The following is a 17,883-nucleotide window of genomic DNA, read 5'->3' as shown; positions in this document are numbered from 1 at the left end:
AATAATAATAATAAAAAAAAAAAAATTTTTTTAAAAAAATGCACTGCTTCCTATTCCTTCCTAATCACTTATCTAAAATTAGTTGAGAGCTCGTTTAGAAATGACTAGTATGGCTATCGAGTAAGAATATGATAACTAGAAACTGATACTCATTTCATGGATACCTCTTGTAGAGGAAATAAATACTTGAGAAGTCTTCTAATGAGGTTTTCATATAATATGTCGGAATATCACTCGGCTCGAAAGTTTACGCCTATAGGTATGAGCTCAATTATGTTATATTCATCACTTACACTTTTGAGTACTATCCAATTTGACACTTTACCTATTACATTCACATACATATATACTCTTAACAATCCACAATCAATCCGATGTAATAGTAGCTATAAACAATCCAGAAATGAATATATAAAGCAAAAATTCACCAAATACTCAACATGGTTAACAGGATATTATTGATCATTGATACCCCAAGAATGAGTTTCTATAAGAGTTTTATTCACCTTGAGTTATCTATCAGAGCGGCGCAGGACTTCAAAAAGTCCACAGCAACTCCTCCAAGAAGTTGGTTGCATGCTGCGTCGAGACACTGAGATAATATGCTGTCAAGAAATTTAAAGCAAGCAAGCAGCCATTCGATCAGAAAACGGATCGTTAACAAAAATCAAGAAAGAAATTCAGAAACCATTAGATCTAGTCCTGAGGTACTAACCGGATTTCCTGTGCTTTCGGGAATCTCAGTCTTGTTGCCTTCTTCACCAGCATTACTTGTGTCAACAGCCGGAGCATCATCCAACGTCTGCAATGAATCACTAACATTTTCCTTTGATGCCCCATCAACACCACCTGATGGCTCCCCAACACTCGCATCTGAAGCCGGCCATTTTGTTTCCTCAATTCCCCTTGAGACCACATCTGTTACCACAACAGGAACTTCACTATTCTCATCCACGGTCGGCAATGTTGTTTCTTCAATTCCCTTGGACACAGTATTTTCTAAAACCTCAGGAGAACCATTTATCTCATCTGAAGAGAGAAAATTTGTTTCCTCAATCCCCTTTAACTCCTCGTTAGCCACAACAGAAGAAATCCCATTAGTCTTACTGGAAGATAGGGGAGTTTTCTCCTCCTTTTCCTTTAATTCCAATCCAATAGAATTCTCAACTAGTTCTTCTAGACCTTGATTGAAATGATACAGAGGCGCAGTAACCTCTTTCTCCTCCTCCACCTTTCCCGAATCAACCACCTCAGAACTCTTCTCATCAGCTACTTCCTCTTTGTCAAAACCGTTACTTTTCAAACCCGAATAAACTTCATCCACAGACTCAAAATTCCCATCAACAACAATTTCACTCACGGATTCAACCACAGCTTCGACCTCCTCCCCAACATCCTGAGTTACCACCTCCTCCTTATATTCATCACCCTCAAGTTCCACTTTCTGGGTCCCCTCTAAATTTCCATCTGAAGATTCAACCACACTCTGCACCTCCCTATAGTCTTCCTGTAAATCTACTCTCTGGGTATCCTCTATTTTCCCATTTGAAGGCTCCTCCATTTCGTGATCACTTGCAGAAATCACTGAAACAGCACAAAAAGTATACCCTTCTTTTACTTCCTCTTCTCCAACTAAAGCATGCTGATCACTAATATATACTTCCTTCTTACTCCCTTGAACTCCTGTATCAGTTTGCCATAAACAATAATTTAAAAAATAAAAATAGAAATAGAAAAGTAGATTGATAAGAAATAAGTCAAAAGTCAGAGAACGTGAGAGATACGTATCAAGTAGAAAAAGAAAAAGAAAAAAATATATATATACAAGTTAATAGTAATACCTTGGGGTTGAAAATTAGGTAGAGAATGGTAGGTGGGGTTTGTGGGGTTTTTCATTTTCTTGACAGATTTTAGTGCTCTCCGTCTCTTTGTAACTGCTCTTGAAGGCATAGCTGATTGGTTGGTTTACGAAGAACGGTAGATACAATAAAGATCCGCCTACGTTTTTCGCTTGCTCCCTCTCTGTCTCTCTCTCTCTGTCTCTCTCTGTCTTTGACGTTTAATGGTTTTGAAATTGAAACGCTGAAGGAGGGAATGCTCTGCAGGACACATTGGAAACTCCGAAGGGCGGCATTTGGGGAAACGGCTCCAAAAAATTAAAATAAAAATAAAAAGCGGTGTGAAAATGAACTTGTCTCACTCATGAACAAGTTTGACCTCGGTTCGACTTAATTTGGTCTGATTCATTTAAAAAATGAATTGATTGTAAAAATAAAATTATGCTTGATTATTAAACGAGATATACTTGTATAAATTTGGCTCAATTTGATTAATGATTATAAACATGGATCGTATAAGCTAGCTCAACTCGATAGCTCGTTTGTATATCCTTATATGCATATGTATTTATTCTAATAAAAATAAATTATGTAAATATAAGAATGTATATTAGTTATTAAGTAATAAGTATGTTATATAGGTTACTTGAATATGTGTGGGCAATATAGTTCGAGAGACCATGAGGATTTTGTGGTTGCATCACCAAGTTTTACAAAAGATGTTAGTCTTGATCCTCCGGTAGCGGAGGTAGTGGGAGCTCTTCATGCAACAAAATTTTGTAAGGATTTGGGCCTACGTTGTATAATTTTGGAGGGAGACACCTTACAAATGGTGAATGCGGTAAAAGCCTCAGGGCATAATTGGAGTTGTTATGGTCAACTAGTGGCTAACATTAGGCACGTCCTATCTTCTATGAGTGAGTGGTGAATTGCCCATATTAACTTAATATTATTAAGAGAGAAGGGAATGCAGCTACCCACAGCTTGGCCAAGGAAGCTGTTCGACAGGTCACAAATGAGATTTGGATGGAGGACATCCCAAATTGTATCTCTGTTACTGTTTTGTTAGAGCAGAATGCTTTATGTTTTTGATCCATTATCAATATAGTTTGAAGATTTCTCAAATATATATATATATATATATATATATATATATATATATATATATATACTACTAAGTACATATAATTACATATAAAACATGTAACCTAGTTTTGTTGAGTTCACAAAGGTTTTGGCAAGCCGAGTTTGAATAGGGTTTCCAAATTCGGTTTGAGTTTGAGTTGAGTTTGAATATGCAATATTTGGCTTGGCAGCTTGAACATGCAATACTTGATTCAGCTGAGTTCGACTCTAGCCCTAAAGCCAAGCAAGTGAATCTAGGATTTGTATGAAACAAGAATTTGACTTGATTTTTTTGGGTTTACCTCAATTGATTAGTGGGTATGTAATCATGTTTCTTCTATATTGTTGTTGAGATTCAATCTCTTCACTAAACTAATGTTGTTGGATTTATTTAAAATAAATGAATAAAATTATTAATTTTGAATATTTCAAATAATTATGAAATATATTTTATATCTAAAATTTTAATGTGCATTTCATTGAAAGATTTACATCTTTCAAATTCCAAAAGAGATTATTATGATATTTAAGGATTTTGTGGTTACAAAATAGATTAATATGCTATTAAGGTGCCAATTAGGTTAGACTTGGTGGTTTCAGTTTGTGACCATTGGATAAAATGATTTTGGACCATTGAATGTATCCAGAATTGGTGGTTACAATTTGTGACCATTGGATCAAATGATTTTGGACCATTGGATCCGGATCCCCTTGAATTCTAGGGGAATTCAATATTCTGAAATTATGCAATCTTGGCCGTCCAATTTCATCCAAAAGTTTACAAGAAGCCACGTGTCTCACTAATAATAAAATAATAAAATATTATTTACATTTAAAAAAAAATGTAAAATAAAATAATAAAAAAAATATAGGGTGATAGGTGACTGGCCGCCCCATTTTCGCCATAGGGGGTGGCCGGCCACCCCAGCTGAGCCATGAGAGTGGTTTTGGCCACCCCCACCGGTTGGGAGTGGCCAAAGCCATCCCCATAGCTCTTGGGGGGTGGTCGAGCCACCTACAAGGGCCAAACCCAAAATTTTTTTTTTTTTTTATTTGGCCCTTGAGGGCATGGGCAACCGTCCATTGGGGGTGACCGAAGCCATCCCCATGGCTCAGTTGGGGTGGTCGACTACCCCATATAGCAAAAAGCCACCCCATTTTTATATTATTTTATTTATTTGTTTATTATTTTATTTTACATTTTCTTTTTTAAAATGTAAATAATATTTTATTATTTATTATTAGGGGGACACGTGGCTTATTGTAGACTCCTGGATGAAATTGAACGGTCAAAATTGCATAATTTTAAAATCTTGAATTCTCCTATAATTTCAGGAGATCCGGATCCCATTGAATGTGTCCAAAATCACCATAAAATATAACCATTTATTTCCTGTTATTATAGAAAGTATTATTGTAGAGTAACATTCACGCTTCATTGTAATTTGTTTTTTTTTTTTTTTTAAAAAAAATAATTTATATTATTTATCTCATAAAATTAGAGCAATTCACTCTAAAAAAACAACATCAAAAATATAGGGCGGAATGTATGGCATGTTTGACGGCTGTTTTGGCTAAATCATGAGCAGCAGAATTTAATTTCTTCCGCTTGATTTGACAACATTAACAATTTGGAGCGCATTACCTTCTAGAACAATATGTATAAGACCCAAGTCTCTACAAAACTATTTTGTCAAATCAATTAGCACTTAAAAATGAGACAAAATATGTTTTAAAAATAACGTGGTTGCAATCGAGCCTTTAAGTTAATATTTTTAATGTTATTTTGCCTTCATATTTTACCTATTTATTCCATAATAATTCCAACAAATGCTTGACCAAGGAACACTTAAGTACTCGGAATTTTTTTTTTTCTCTGACCGTTCTAATTTACATCCAATTCTTAATTCTTACTGTCATGGTCGTTTAAATTTTTGAACACTCGTCATCAAACTAAGTGAAATATAATGAATTAAAAGAAAATCGTAGAATTTTCTAAAAGTATTAACTAATAAATATTATAAAGTATAAAATATTTATATTTTTAATAATTTTAAAACTTTATTACTTAAAAAAAAAATGATAGATTCAATTCAATTACAATTAGAAGGCAACGTATAATATTTTTTCGGAAAAAAAAAAAAAAAAAATTGTATGTACAAGGTACAAACTCCTATACTTGAACTGTCCCTCATCCAAGTACTAAGCCACCTAAGAATTTAAACCTCGACCACCAATGTGAAAAATTATAATATCCATAAGCCTAGAATAGTACAAGTATTGAACACAAGTGGACCAAAAAGCATGTTATGTAAATAAAACTATGTAACGTAAAAATACTTCGATTCGGACATAAATTCATGCAAACTAATATAATAAGTGACATGTGTCCTTTAATATGTTAAAAACATATGTTTTTAAAGAATTTTTTAAGCCTTTAAGAGTAGGAGATCCTGAACCTTTTCGCCAACCTTTTTAAAGAATTTTAAATTATCTCTCATTCTTTCATTTTCTATTGCATTGCATACAACAATTCTCTCTCTCTCTCCCAATGCTCGTTGGTTCTTAGGCTTATCATCTAGGATAGGAGTTCAATGGTTTCAAAGAAATCTTAAAAGTAGTAAAGTACACACTAAGGCATTAATATGAATCTCGCAATGAGAATCTATATGCTTGATTGGTGTAAACCATTATGGATTTCACTAATATCCTGATGTTGTTGAGTCAGGTTATGATCAATTAGACTTGAAAAAGTGCATGCGGTTCTCATCATCTAGGCCCTTATGCTGTTTTCAGTGGGCAAATACTGCTATAGTCATGCCAAAGTAAAGTAGCTACTCTAATAGCCTCCTCACCTTTTTAATTAGAAGAAAAAAGGTCATTAGACATGGAGGACATGCCAAAGAACAGTGACAATGATTTATTTAGCCATTTTTTTTAGGTTTGAATTTAGCCTTAATTGATGCTTTTAAGTAGTTATAAGTATTTGTCCAACATTACTAGAATCAAGTACTAGCAATAGACTACCTGAATCTCATATTCTTCCTTACATATAAGAAAAACTCTTAAAAAACTATGACTAATGAAAACCCAAGTGAACTAAAAGTGTTATCCTGGATTTAGGGTAGCACTTTCAATAATGTTAGAGAATAACAAAATATTTGTAGAATTTCCATTTTTTTTCCTACGTGGTAGAGTTAATAAACCACATTTAATTTTTTTTAAAAAAAAACTATAAAAAAAAAAAGAAAAAGTCATGACCCACGTGTATCCAATCGTCCTTTTCACACCGCTTTCTCCCCAAAACTTATATTTGTTGGCTCTAAGAGAAAAACCCTAAAAAGAAGCTGTTAGTATTTTGTTGGCTTAATTCGGTTCCAAAATGCAGATGCTACTGTCAAAGAGCTCAAACACTGATATAAAATGCTCAAAATCCAATCTTCACCAATCATAATGTGGATTCATGTGTTATGAACGTCCCTGCAAAGTTTCAACTAAATCGGACCACAAACACTCATCGATTGAAGCTGTTAATCAAGGACCAATTACACTCCTCTGGAATTGTTGTCCGGACACCAATTCCAGCAAGCATGCTTTTTGCTCGCAAGGCCCTGTCCGGACAAGCACTAACCCTGTCCGGACATCCTGTACCTATTATGCCCAACAACGTGTTTTTAGTGGGCCCAGGTCTAGGGTTTGATGTACTGATATATATACATCATTATAGAAGAGAGATGTACGAATTTTCACCCCAGAGAGTTCGTCAGAGGCTATTCTAAGAAAGATCATATGTGGTGAACCTTAAATTGAATCTCTTAGAGTTTGAGTTATTCTTTTGATAAATGTACGATTGAGAAGTCTATCGAAAGGGTCCGGTAAAGGAGAATTATGTTGAAGAAGATTGTGAGGAATGAGACGAGTTGTAGGCTTGTCGATTTTACAGAGCCAAGGTCTTGCAAAGGGTTGTTAGTGTTTCTAGTGTCTGTAATCTTTGGATAATATTTTGATAGTGATTTTCTGGGTTTGGCTGCCTCGGAGAGGTTTTACTTTTATATCGTTTTCTAAAAGGTTTCTTTTTCGTCACCAAAATATCTGTGTCTGATTGCTTTATTGCTTTACATATTTTGGAGCTTGAATTGTTTATTGCTTCATATTATTAATTCCGCATAAATTGTGATAAACAAGTTTTTTGGAGTCGTTAAACATTTTTCAATTGGTATCAGAGCGAGTTCACTCTATTTGGATTAAATTCCTGAGTGAGATCTGTTGACTCCTATTTGCTATCAATACTTCTCAAGGGGAATATGATCTTATAAACTCCTTCAACAATTTGTTGGAAAAAATACTCTTTTAAGACATCAATACACAAATTGTTTTGAGGATTTTCAAGATCTTGAACATGTTAAAGAATCTATTGTTACAAAATTGTCTGAATCACATGCTTTAATTGATTCTTTAAAATCTGAAAATCTTGTTTTAGGTTCTAAAGTTGATTTTTTAGAGAATAAATTAAAGGAGTGAGAAACTCAATTGGAAAAATTCTCTACCAATTCCTTTAAGAATATGCTGCATAAATTTGAGTTAAGTTTTGATTATCATGCTGCTTTGTCTTCTAACAATGATTCTACTTCCGAGATAATATTTGTTAAATCAGAAAAAGTAAAAGACTCTTTGATTAAAAGAAAAACAATAGCTGCCCCAACCTCACAAGGTAAGAAAGTTAAGAAAATTTATGTTGAACCTTGTGTATCTTACCCCATGCATAGAGTCGTCCATCCTCCTAGGAATCTACCTCCTCAAAGGTTTATCCCTACTTGTCATCATTGTGGAAAAGTTGGTCACATTCGACCCAACTGTTTTAAATTGAAACCTCATGTGCATAAAAATAAAAATTATGTTTCTAGGAAAGATTGTGAGGGTTTGGTAATATGGTGATAATGGTCATGGCAACATGAACATGGTCTTCGGGGTGTTGGAATGCCTCCCCATATATGTGAAATTTAAAAATAAAATAACAAAAAATTAAAAAGGTAAATTAAAAACAAAGTTTAAAAAGAAAACTTATTAATATGCAGACTCGAATGACCCCACATGAAACAAAAGAAAAAAAATCAGATCAATAGTTAGTGTAGTAGCTATGCTGCTCTTGGGATGTGCAATCGATCGCACTATGAGGTGCGCTCGATCGCTCTGGTTGGGCGATCGATCGCGCCTCCAGAGGCAGAACAATAACTACTAAAAATATAAAATTAAAACTAAATTAAAACAAAAATAAACTAAAGGGAAAAATTTCAAACAAAATCAAACAATCCCCGGCAACAGAGCCAAAAACTTGTTGTGCCAAATACTACATAAATTAATAGATAATATTTAGTACGTTTTAACTCGCAAGTGTACAAGATCAAAACAATAGTATAGTGCAGCAAGTACGAGGTCGATCCCACGATGATTGTGATTTTGTTTTGAATTAATTAAAATACCAAATTGTCACACATTTGATATTAAGAAAAATAAAAAGATATAAAGATAAAGTAAAGGTAAAGGCAGGGCTTTGATATCCACCACTAATCATACTTAGATAATATAACATTATGCCAATGCTTTGATCATGTTATGCATATCTAATGTTTGTCAACCTAAGGGCATAGCGTATACTCCTTAAGCTATAGATTTTTCTAAGCAACGACTTAGGCATGGCGTATATTCTAACTCTTTTCTTTTCTAAGGAATTTAGCATGGTGTATACTAAGTTGTTCCTTAGGAAATCATATACTCTATGGAAATCGACAAACACATGAGGCATAGGGCATGGGCGTATACTCCCGGTTCCCCATGTTGATTAACCCAAGAACCGTAGTGTGGATTCTTTTGTTACTTTTATTAAACCTAGGACTCGGCCATCCAAATTGATTTAACTAGCTAGTTCATATCACATGCATATGTTGATCAGGCACACACATATGAGGAATTCATGCAAGCAGATATTAATCAAGTTAAATAGCATAACAAGATCATTACAAAGCCGTCAATATTGAAATATTAAATAAGCATAATTAGGGCTTCAATCTAGCCTTCCTTAAGAGTTAGTTACACATAATTAAAATAAAAAGAAAAGAGAAGGGAAATAAAGAACCGAAAACCGCTCCTAGAAGTAGCCTCCAAATTCCTCTCCTTAAGTTGTGCCTCTTCCCAGGATGTTTTTAATTGTGAGGCTTAGAGGTTTATTTATAAAGCTTAGGAGAGTTCTAGAAGCCCTAGTAATCCTAGAAATTTCGGAGATTTAAGTCCAAGTCCAATTAGGATAGAGAAAACCTAAGTCCAAATCGGAATAGGATTCGCCCAGAATTGCGGTCTTAACTTGCAGCGTGATTTTGGCCTTGTGGTACTCCGAATTGGGAAAATTATATTTCACAATAATTTGTATCATTTTGAGTTAGCTTTCCAATGCCGCTTGAATCACCTCAATCAGATATTTGAGCTGAAAGTAATAGTCAAAATACCGAGAGGTATGCAGAATCCAATTTTTCCTCAAATCCGATTTTGACTATTATTTAAGAAATTCCGATTTACGCCTTTCCTTTATTGGATTAAACTTAACCATGATTGGCTAAGCTTAACCATATCTTCTAGGTCTTTCCAATTTGCCCTTTAAACTTGGAATTTTTCCAGAAACGCTTTCTTTTCTTCCAAAAACCTAAAAAACAAAGAAAATACAAAAAAGGAAGTAAAATGACATAAATTAACCAAACTAAAGGATTAAAACATGTAAGTTAAGGGCTAAAAATATAAATATTTTAGCACTTATCAGTTATGATTACTACTTTTATTGTTTTAAAACCTTTTGGTATTATGGCAAGCCTTTGCACCACTTCCTTGTTTAACGAGACTTGCTTCAAAAAGTGTTTTCAAAAGCTTCAAACACCTCTTGACTCCTTGTGTTTACTTGCCTTGTTAAGAACTTAGGAAGAAGGAACCAACCTATAGCTTTAGAAAGGAGCATTTCTAAGAATTGTTGACTAAACCATAGCCCCTGGACGAACACTCGTCCTGGGAACGAGCGCTCAACCAGGGGCGAGCACTTGTGCTCCCTAGTCCCTTAAGTGTCTCAAAGTCTTGACATCCTTTCTCGTTAGATGCACCCTCATAGAAATTCTCTAGTATAGCTTCTGACGACAAGTCATGTTTCATTACAACAGGGATTCGTGATGTCAGAGGACATAAGCAAGTGTACAAGGTAAGTAACCACTTACGAATACTTTTCTTAAAAAATGTGGGATATGTCAGTTGACTGAAAACGCGCATGATATGAGCATGTCTACTTTTTATAATAACATGGTAACTACTTTAATAACTTATTGATAAGATGCATTGTATGACATGATACACAGGTACGTGCGGTATAATGGTCATGGGCTTACTATATAGACTTGATTCTATGGTCAAATGTGTGTGTTGTTATATGTGCCTTTGATCCAAAGGTTGTTTCATGACCGGCGCAGCCTTAACAAACGGTCACTACAGGATGTACATAATTAGTGGTGTGGGCCACCCTAGGTCGGACTCAGTCGTGCCACTAGTGTTATGGATGGTAGCGTACAATATCCGAGGCACCGGTGTTGTATTACAAGTCCCTCGGGACAGCGCCAACCCTTCTGAGAAGGGGTAATATTTCGGGTAGACCATATATGATAGTTATGACCTATAAATCATTAGTTTTATGCATTAAAATACTTAGGCGATTGCCGCTAAGAGTACACCACTCTTTTATTATCCAAACAATATTTTTATGGTGTATTAACGGAGACAACACTTCTTTTTTAAATGTTTACCAAAATTGCACATTTACTCTGTTTAATAATTGTGAGCTCATGTAGTACCTAATTGTAAGGATTACTTACTAAGTCTTAGACTTACGCTGTTATTACTCTTTTAAGGGATATGTTTCCAGAAGCCAGAAGTGGCACGGATGCCACTACGGTCTTTGTTTAAGAATCTTCATGCTATCATTAGGTTTGTTTATCAATCTATTAGTTGCTACATGTCTTGAATTTCGAGGAATATACTTGTTCCATGATATTTAATAGTTTTTCTAAGATTTACCTTTTACCTTCTTATGCATTAACTCTGATAATGCTTAGAGGTGCGGTTCCCCATTTAGCCACTAGTTGGTTAAACTGAGGTAATTGCCAGTAACCCTACCAGGTTGGCTGAGGTTGGTTTTGGGGGTGTTACACATGATCCATGTCATTTTTAAGGATATGGACCCGGTTTGGCTAAAGTCCATGTGGGTCGATGGAAGAACCCCACGGGTGGAGATGATTGAGATTGTCATCATGTTGGCTTTACTTAAAATTAGGCATTGATTTGTTATCTTATTTTCAGACAATTATTCTATGGTTTGTAACCTATTTTGATGATTAGTCTTTGACTAGTATATTTAGGAGATCTATCTAGCCTAGAAAAGGCGAATTTGTCTACACCCTAGTTTAGTGTAATTTAGGTAGACAATTTCTACTAACTTAAGATAAATTATGCTTATTCATTGACTGTGTGTAACTTATTAAGATATTTGATAGTCTATACCTAGGGAAGACGAATCGTACCACATCTAAAGATTAGGCAGATGTTCGTGCCAACCGAAGATGGATTATATTTATTTCTTAATTATGTTATTTTCTTAACGACTCGAGTGCGACAAGCCCTATATCATGCATATAATGAAATTTCCTTATTAATTTATTATTGACCATTGTCATGCGGTTAGTAATGAAATCAACCCCCTATTCTCTTTCTCTCTCATCACAACCTACTGTTACTTTATTTTATGTATTTACTTGATAAATCCAAAAACATACAATCATCTTTTAATTAAGTTATTTTTAATTTTGAAGAACTTGATAACAACATCAATGCAGTTCTTGAGGTCTGACACCCTCAATATAGCCATATCCTACAAGGATTCGTCCTATTGCGAGTGATATTTTATTATTGATATATTTTTGCACACAAAAAGACCACATCAGGCTCTAACATCAATGGGAAAATACAGTCAAACCAACCCACCCAAGTCTTATTGGACCACAATAAGAGAAGGTTGGAGGAGGAGCAAGCAGAAAAGAAAAGGTTGAAGGAGGAGACGACATAAAAGAAAAGGTTGGAGAGAAACCGTCAGAAAAGAATTGGTGGTGGAGGAGCCTGAGAAATTTTTTGTTGATTATGGAGAGAATAGGTTAAGATCCAATGTTTTCATTTTTATACCATTTTGGTGTTCTAAGCTGGTGTGTCTATCTCTAAGTGGAGGGCACAAAGTATATAGTTTGTGCTAGGTCCGTATACAAGTTATTCTCTTTTCACTATATAGCTTGTATAAAAGTTGGGGCATTACAAATCTCCCACCTGCAACCCACTGGGTCGAATCTCCCCCTCGAGTGAATTGTGGAATAGGATACCGGCCTTTTCTAGGGTGGATCTCCGTTGAAGGTGGCCGGGATGAATAGTGTCTATAGGAACCTTGATTGCTTGCATTCAGGCGGTAGACCTTGAGAGAACCGCTTTAAATCTGTGCAATAGTTGTAAATCATGAAATTCTTTTGCACCCATCGAAGTTTGTTCCATGCCTTGGGGTCCAAGGGATAATTGGTGAACTTGTGGTGGCAAACACTAGATGACGCAATACAGGCATCAACATTGAAGTTTCTATAAAATGCTGTGAAAGGAGCTTTTGACCAATCAGTCTTAATAGGCTCTCCTCCTGGTCCTCTTGTAGCCCAATCATCAGCATTCCAAATGGTTGAGTAAATCCTCATGGGTTGGCTTTTGGGAAATGGAACGCCAATGGATTCCAAGTTGTTGAACACTCTAATAGGTATGTTATCCACCATTAATCTGAAAAAGGAAAAGACAATTTATAATGACATGTGGGGAAGTTGTAAAAAAGATTCAAGGTTGAATGACTTTTTACATTATCTTTCGGGGGCTCCATATGATTGAATAGGTGTGGAAGTTCTTCGTGGGATCAAACCATAGATGGAATTGTTGCTCCCTATTCCCTTTTCCTTGAGAATAGACGTTTGTACTGAGTATGTACGGTTTTCCAGCCAAGTTCCCCAAGAACTCGAAGTCAACCTCATCATGGGTTGGTCCTTGAGAAGAAAGCTACATAAATCTTGCTATAAATTAGTTTGCTTAAGAGCCACACACAAAATATATTGTATATCAACTATATCTTAACCATTAATTTGTACGCAAAACTGTTTTTAGGCATTATTTTCCTCAAGCTTGGATTAGTTATCTTAATTAGTATTATAAAAAAAGGAAAACTGCACTTACACCTTTCGAAGTATAAGCGGTTTTACAATCATAGCATCAAAGTTTAAAAATTTGTAATACGGGTATCATATGTTTCAATCATTTTTAATTTCATCATTTTTTGTTAAAATGTCCAAAATACTAAAAAAAGAATAAAAATGATGGTGACCACAATAAGTTGTGGGTAAGTCCAAGGTATTTTTGATTTTTGATTTTTGATTTTTTTTTTGAATTTTTACCTTTTTTTTTTTTTTTGAATTTTTTAAATGAGGACATTTTAAACATTTTAAGAAAAAAGAATTGAATTAAAAGGGGTCGAAACATAGAATACAATATTTTAAATTTTATTAAGATTATGATTGTAAACATAGTTATTACTTTTGAGCGCAAAAAAAGGTTTCCCATTAAAAATGACATGCGAAATGGAAAAAGAGTTGCATACTAACATAATATGTTGTGACAGTGCCAGCTGAGTTTCCATTCACAAGCTTAATTTGCATGTCGATTCTTCCAAAAAGGTACTCCTTTTTGGAGCGAATACCAGACCCAGAAGCCTTGTCAAGTGAAAGCGTGAGAAATTGGCCACCATTGCGTATCACCGCGCGGCGATCACCAAACAAAATGTCAAAGTCACGGTAGAAATTGCCAGCCAAGGCGGAGATCAGAACACTCATAAATACATAAAGAAACAATATCAGGGAGACCTTGGAAGAGGAAGACATTTTCGTTATATTTACATGAATAGATCTCCACAAAAAGAAGAGGTTGAACCTTCTATATATATAGTAGGAGCAAACATTGATTATAGCTTGCAAAGTGGCCTTTAATAGTTTTGTGCAATTAATATGAGGTTGTGTGATGTATAAAAGTTGTGTTAGAGCTGGCAAGACTATAAATTTATCTCAAAGCTGGAAAGAAGTTAGCCAATTTATAGGAGATAATACGAAGCACATATCATAAACCGAAAAATGGTAGAGATCGGGTTGTGAAGCAAATTTTCTTGTGTTTGTATGTGAGAGAGAGAGGAAATAATTTTTTTTTTTTTTTTTTAAATCATGTAGAGTTGGAAAATTTGATAAAAAGGATTTTCGTTTGGTGAGTGTATTTTTATTTTTAAAAATAAAATCATGAAATACTCAATTTAAAAAAATAATAATATACATTTATTCAAACCGATTGTGTTCATTCATTTTTTAAAGATTTTTTCATAAACTCATTTCATAAAGTTATAATTTTAAAAAATCAAGCCCATATTTTTCATGTACAATCTTCACTACAAGAAATTTGGCCTTTAAGCGACCACAACTTTCGTCACTGAAAACTCAAAACTTGATAGCGTTTGTCGCTAATGTCATCACTATTTTTTCGTTGAAATAACAATATTAGCGACAACAAAAATGGTCGTCACAAATATTAAGCTTTTAGTGACGACAAAGTCATCACTTATATTGCTAAAGCGTCGTCGCTAAGAAACTACAAATGCACCCAAAATCGTGGCTAATACTCTATACTATTAGTAACAACTAATGTTGTCGAAAATTAAAAAAAGGGAAAAATATAAAAAAACTCTCCAAACTAACATCCGTTTTTTAAAGAATTTCACAATGTTTAAAATGTGCTAAAGTAGTCCATTAAACTACCAAAGTGTGTCAAAAAGACTACATCTTTTTTTTTTTTATTTTATATTCCTATAATACTCTTATTCTTTAAAAAAAAAATAAAAAAAAATTAATAAATTAATTGTTTAAAAAAAAAAAAAAAAAAAATGAAAGGGGTGGGCTGCCAGTTGAGCCAACCACATGGTTTAATTTTGTATTTATCCATATTTGTTATACCGCACAAGTGATTTGTAATTTAAGCCAACTACAATGACTAATTTTTTATTTATTCGAAAAAAAAAATTGTATTTATTCCCCCTTGGGTTTTTTTATTTATTTTTTTAATTTTTTTGTTTAATAAATAGTTTAGTTTATTTTTTATTTAGTTTTTAAAAGAATGGGAGTATTATAGGAATATATAAAAAAAAAAAAAAGGGAAAATTATAGTTTACCCCCCCCGAAGTTGACAGCATTTTTTAATTCGAACATCAAAGTTTTAATTTTTGCAATTCACCCCCCAAAGTTTCAAATTTTTGCAATTTGACCAATTGTGTCCAAAACTTCCCATATTGCCCTTAATTTTTATTTTTTTATTTTTTATAAAAAATTTAAAAAAAAAATTCGGGGTGGCTCCTTTGGCCATTTGGCCATTTTTGCACCCGCAAATTTTTTTTTTTTTTTTTTCATAAAAAAAAAACCTGGGGCAATATGGGAATATTGGGATAATATTGGTTGAATTGAAATAAATTGGAACTTTGTGGGGGTTGATTTCAAAAATTGAAACTTTGATCTTTGAATTAAAAAACGCTGTCAACTTTAGGGGGGTAAACTGTAATTTTCCCTAAAACAAATATGTGGCCTTTTTGACATACTTTGGTAGTTTGATGGTCTACTTTAGTACATTTTGAACATTGTTGGGCTCTACCACAAATAGTTGTTAGTTTGGAGGGTTTTTTTTTTTATTTTTTTTATATATATATATATATATATATATATTTCCCAAAAAAAATAATAAAATCATACGTTTTAAAATTTTCAACCTATTAAACATTAACTAAACCAATGAACATGTTTCTTGGCCTAAATAACTGACACAACCCTGATGAATGGGTCATACTTGAGATTCTTTGAAGTCTCAAGACCATAAGATATTATCTCATGATCCTCCTTAGGACCCTCACTTGGAAGTAAAAAAGTTAGTTTGAACCTTTTTCCCTTTGTCCATTATGACAAAAAGGGGAAGAAGTTGTGAGAGCTAATTGGAATCTCTAGTAGGGAGTGTGTCCAATTGAGGGGGAGTGATCTATTGTGTTCTTTAATTTTTCTTGGTTTTAAGCTATTAATTAGCTTCATGGACAATTTTTTTTTTTAATTAACTCTTGATTATTCTATTTATGATAAAATGTGAATTAGTGTAAGTTGGAATGGAAATTTTGATATTTCTTTCTGAATTACAAGTTCGTGAACGAATGATGATATGTGTGTATGAACTCTTAAATGGTGCATGATATCCCTTATCACACACTTTTTATGTTAGTTATATATTTTCGAATCTCGATACTTGTAATGAGTTTATTGTTGTCTCCAGAGAACATGTACATTTCACGTTCTATCATTCTTATTTTAGTAGTGGTTTGTTAGACTGGGGTGAGATTATAATTGTTGGTTTTTCCTCTATTTTTTTTATTTATCCCTAATGTTGTTTGGTTTTGTAATTGAATGGCCAAATGTGGAGATTGTTAGATTTTAAAAATTGGCCTTATTCGTTATTCAAAACCATACTTGTTGAACCTTAAATGTCCCAAGTGTTTTGGTGTGAAAAATGTGGTTTTTAGAGGGTTTTATGAAATTTTGTCACATAGCCATCTTGATGTTCTCTCATATGAAAGAACAAATGCTCCCGGCTTGCTTTCGTCAAATAGCTATAAGAAGCCTGTCATGATGATGTAGCTCAGAAATGTCTCAACATGTCTTCTTCATAAAGACATTAGGAAGCCATCACAACGTCACTTGCCAAACCTATCAAATGTCAGGAAGTTGGTGTGAATTTCGTTATGACGCCGTGGGAAATTTCAGATGTTAAAAATAAATTCTTTTCCTCATTTAATTCACTTCTTTCTCTATCTCTCAAGGGATCCCTTTACCCTCGTGAAAATTTTTTTGCCCTCCATCAACCTAGAATCACTCTAGAAGTTATTATCCCTTCATCATTGTTGACCCTAAGTGATGTCTACTTAAAAAGCTTGAAGATTTCTACCATTTGAGGCTTTGTTTTTGATTTCATTCAAACCAAACCATACACAACATTGGTCCACCAAAAGAGTCTGTCGATGGGTTTGTGAGGAAAGGTCCACCTAGCATTTCCTTTCCTCTATTTTAATAGTTATGGAACCCATGTCACTTTATTAGATGAGCTTGTATGAATTAACAAATTTATGTTGGTTCCAATTTTGGTCATCTAACAACAAAACTGATTTAAATGTTTCATTTTGGAGAACAATAAAAGGGCATTTGTCATCGTCTTCCCCTCTTCATCTAACCTAAAAGCTCGAACTGAAACTATGAAAGAAAAAAAATGTCGAGACGTCATTTTGCGCCGCATGAGTCGTTTGCATTTTGAGTGGGTGGTTGAGGGTAGTGTCAATTGTCCTTGATGAGTAGCTGATGGTGGACAACTAGAACATTCGAGGAATTTTCTATAGGGGGTAAGGAAAACTTTTAGAGCTTGAGGGGGGAGGCACTTGACCACTCTCAAGCTCTGCTTCCGCTGCCTCTGTTTATATGAGTTTGTATCGTTTAATAATCGAGCTTCGTATTTACAAACGGCTTGTTTAATAATCAAATCGGCTCAAGTATGTTCGCGAGTAGCTTTGTTTATTTAATAACCCTAACATGGTGCATAATCAAATTCCATATTTTGCTTGTCACTGGTATAAAAGCCTTGGATTCTTAGGGTCCGTTTGGGAGTGCGTTTTTTTAAAAATAATCTGCGTTTTTAAACCAAATCACAATTT

General features: G+C 34.1%; 2 protein-coding genes across 2 annotated transcripts; both read right to left on the bottom strand.

The window, feature by feature from the left end:
* Window positions 1-506: 506 nt before the first annotated feature.
* LOC132182989 (uncharacterized) lies at window positions 507-2,108 on the bottom strand. The gene is made up of 3 exons (XM_059596375.1): window positions 1,842-2,108; window positions 716-1,683; window positions 507-605 (listed from the first exon to the last, which is right to left on the bottom strand). Exons 1-3 carry the CDS (start codon window positions 1,948-1,950, stop codon window positions 513-515), a joined length of 1,170 nt encoding a protein of 389 aa, XP_059452358.1. The 5' UTR covers window positions 1,951-2,108; the 3' UTR covers window positions 507-512.
* Window positions 2,109-12,463: 10,355 nt separating this feature from the next.
* On the bottom strand, window positions 12,464-13,996 carry LOC132182268 (xyloglucan endotransglucosylase protein 1-like). Its single transcript, XM_059595453.1, has 3 exons — window positions 13,718-13,996; window positions 12,925-13,118; window positions 12,464-12,848 (listed from the first exon to the last, which is right to left on the bottom strand). Exons 1-3 carry the CDS (start codon window positions 13,991-13,993, stop codon window positions 12,464-12,466), a joined length of 855 nt encoding a protein of 284 aa, XP_059451436.1. The 5' UTR covers window positions 13,994-13,996.
* Window positions 13,997-17,883: the final 3,887 nt, after the last annotated feature.

The sequence above is a fragment of the Corylus avellana genome, chromosome ca5, assembly GCF_901000735.1.
Source record: "Corylus avellana chromosome ca5, CavTom2PMs-1.0".
In the NCBI taxonomy this organism is placed as follows: domain Eukaryota; kingdom Viridiplantae; phylum Streptophyta; class Magnoliopsida; order Fagales; family Betulaceae; genus Corylus; species Corylus avellana.
Note: the sequence above shows the minus strand (reverse complement) of the source record. Positions and strands in the feature narration are given on the sequence as shown.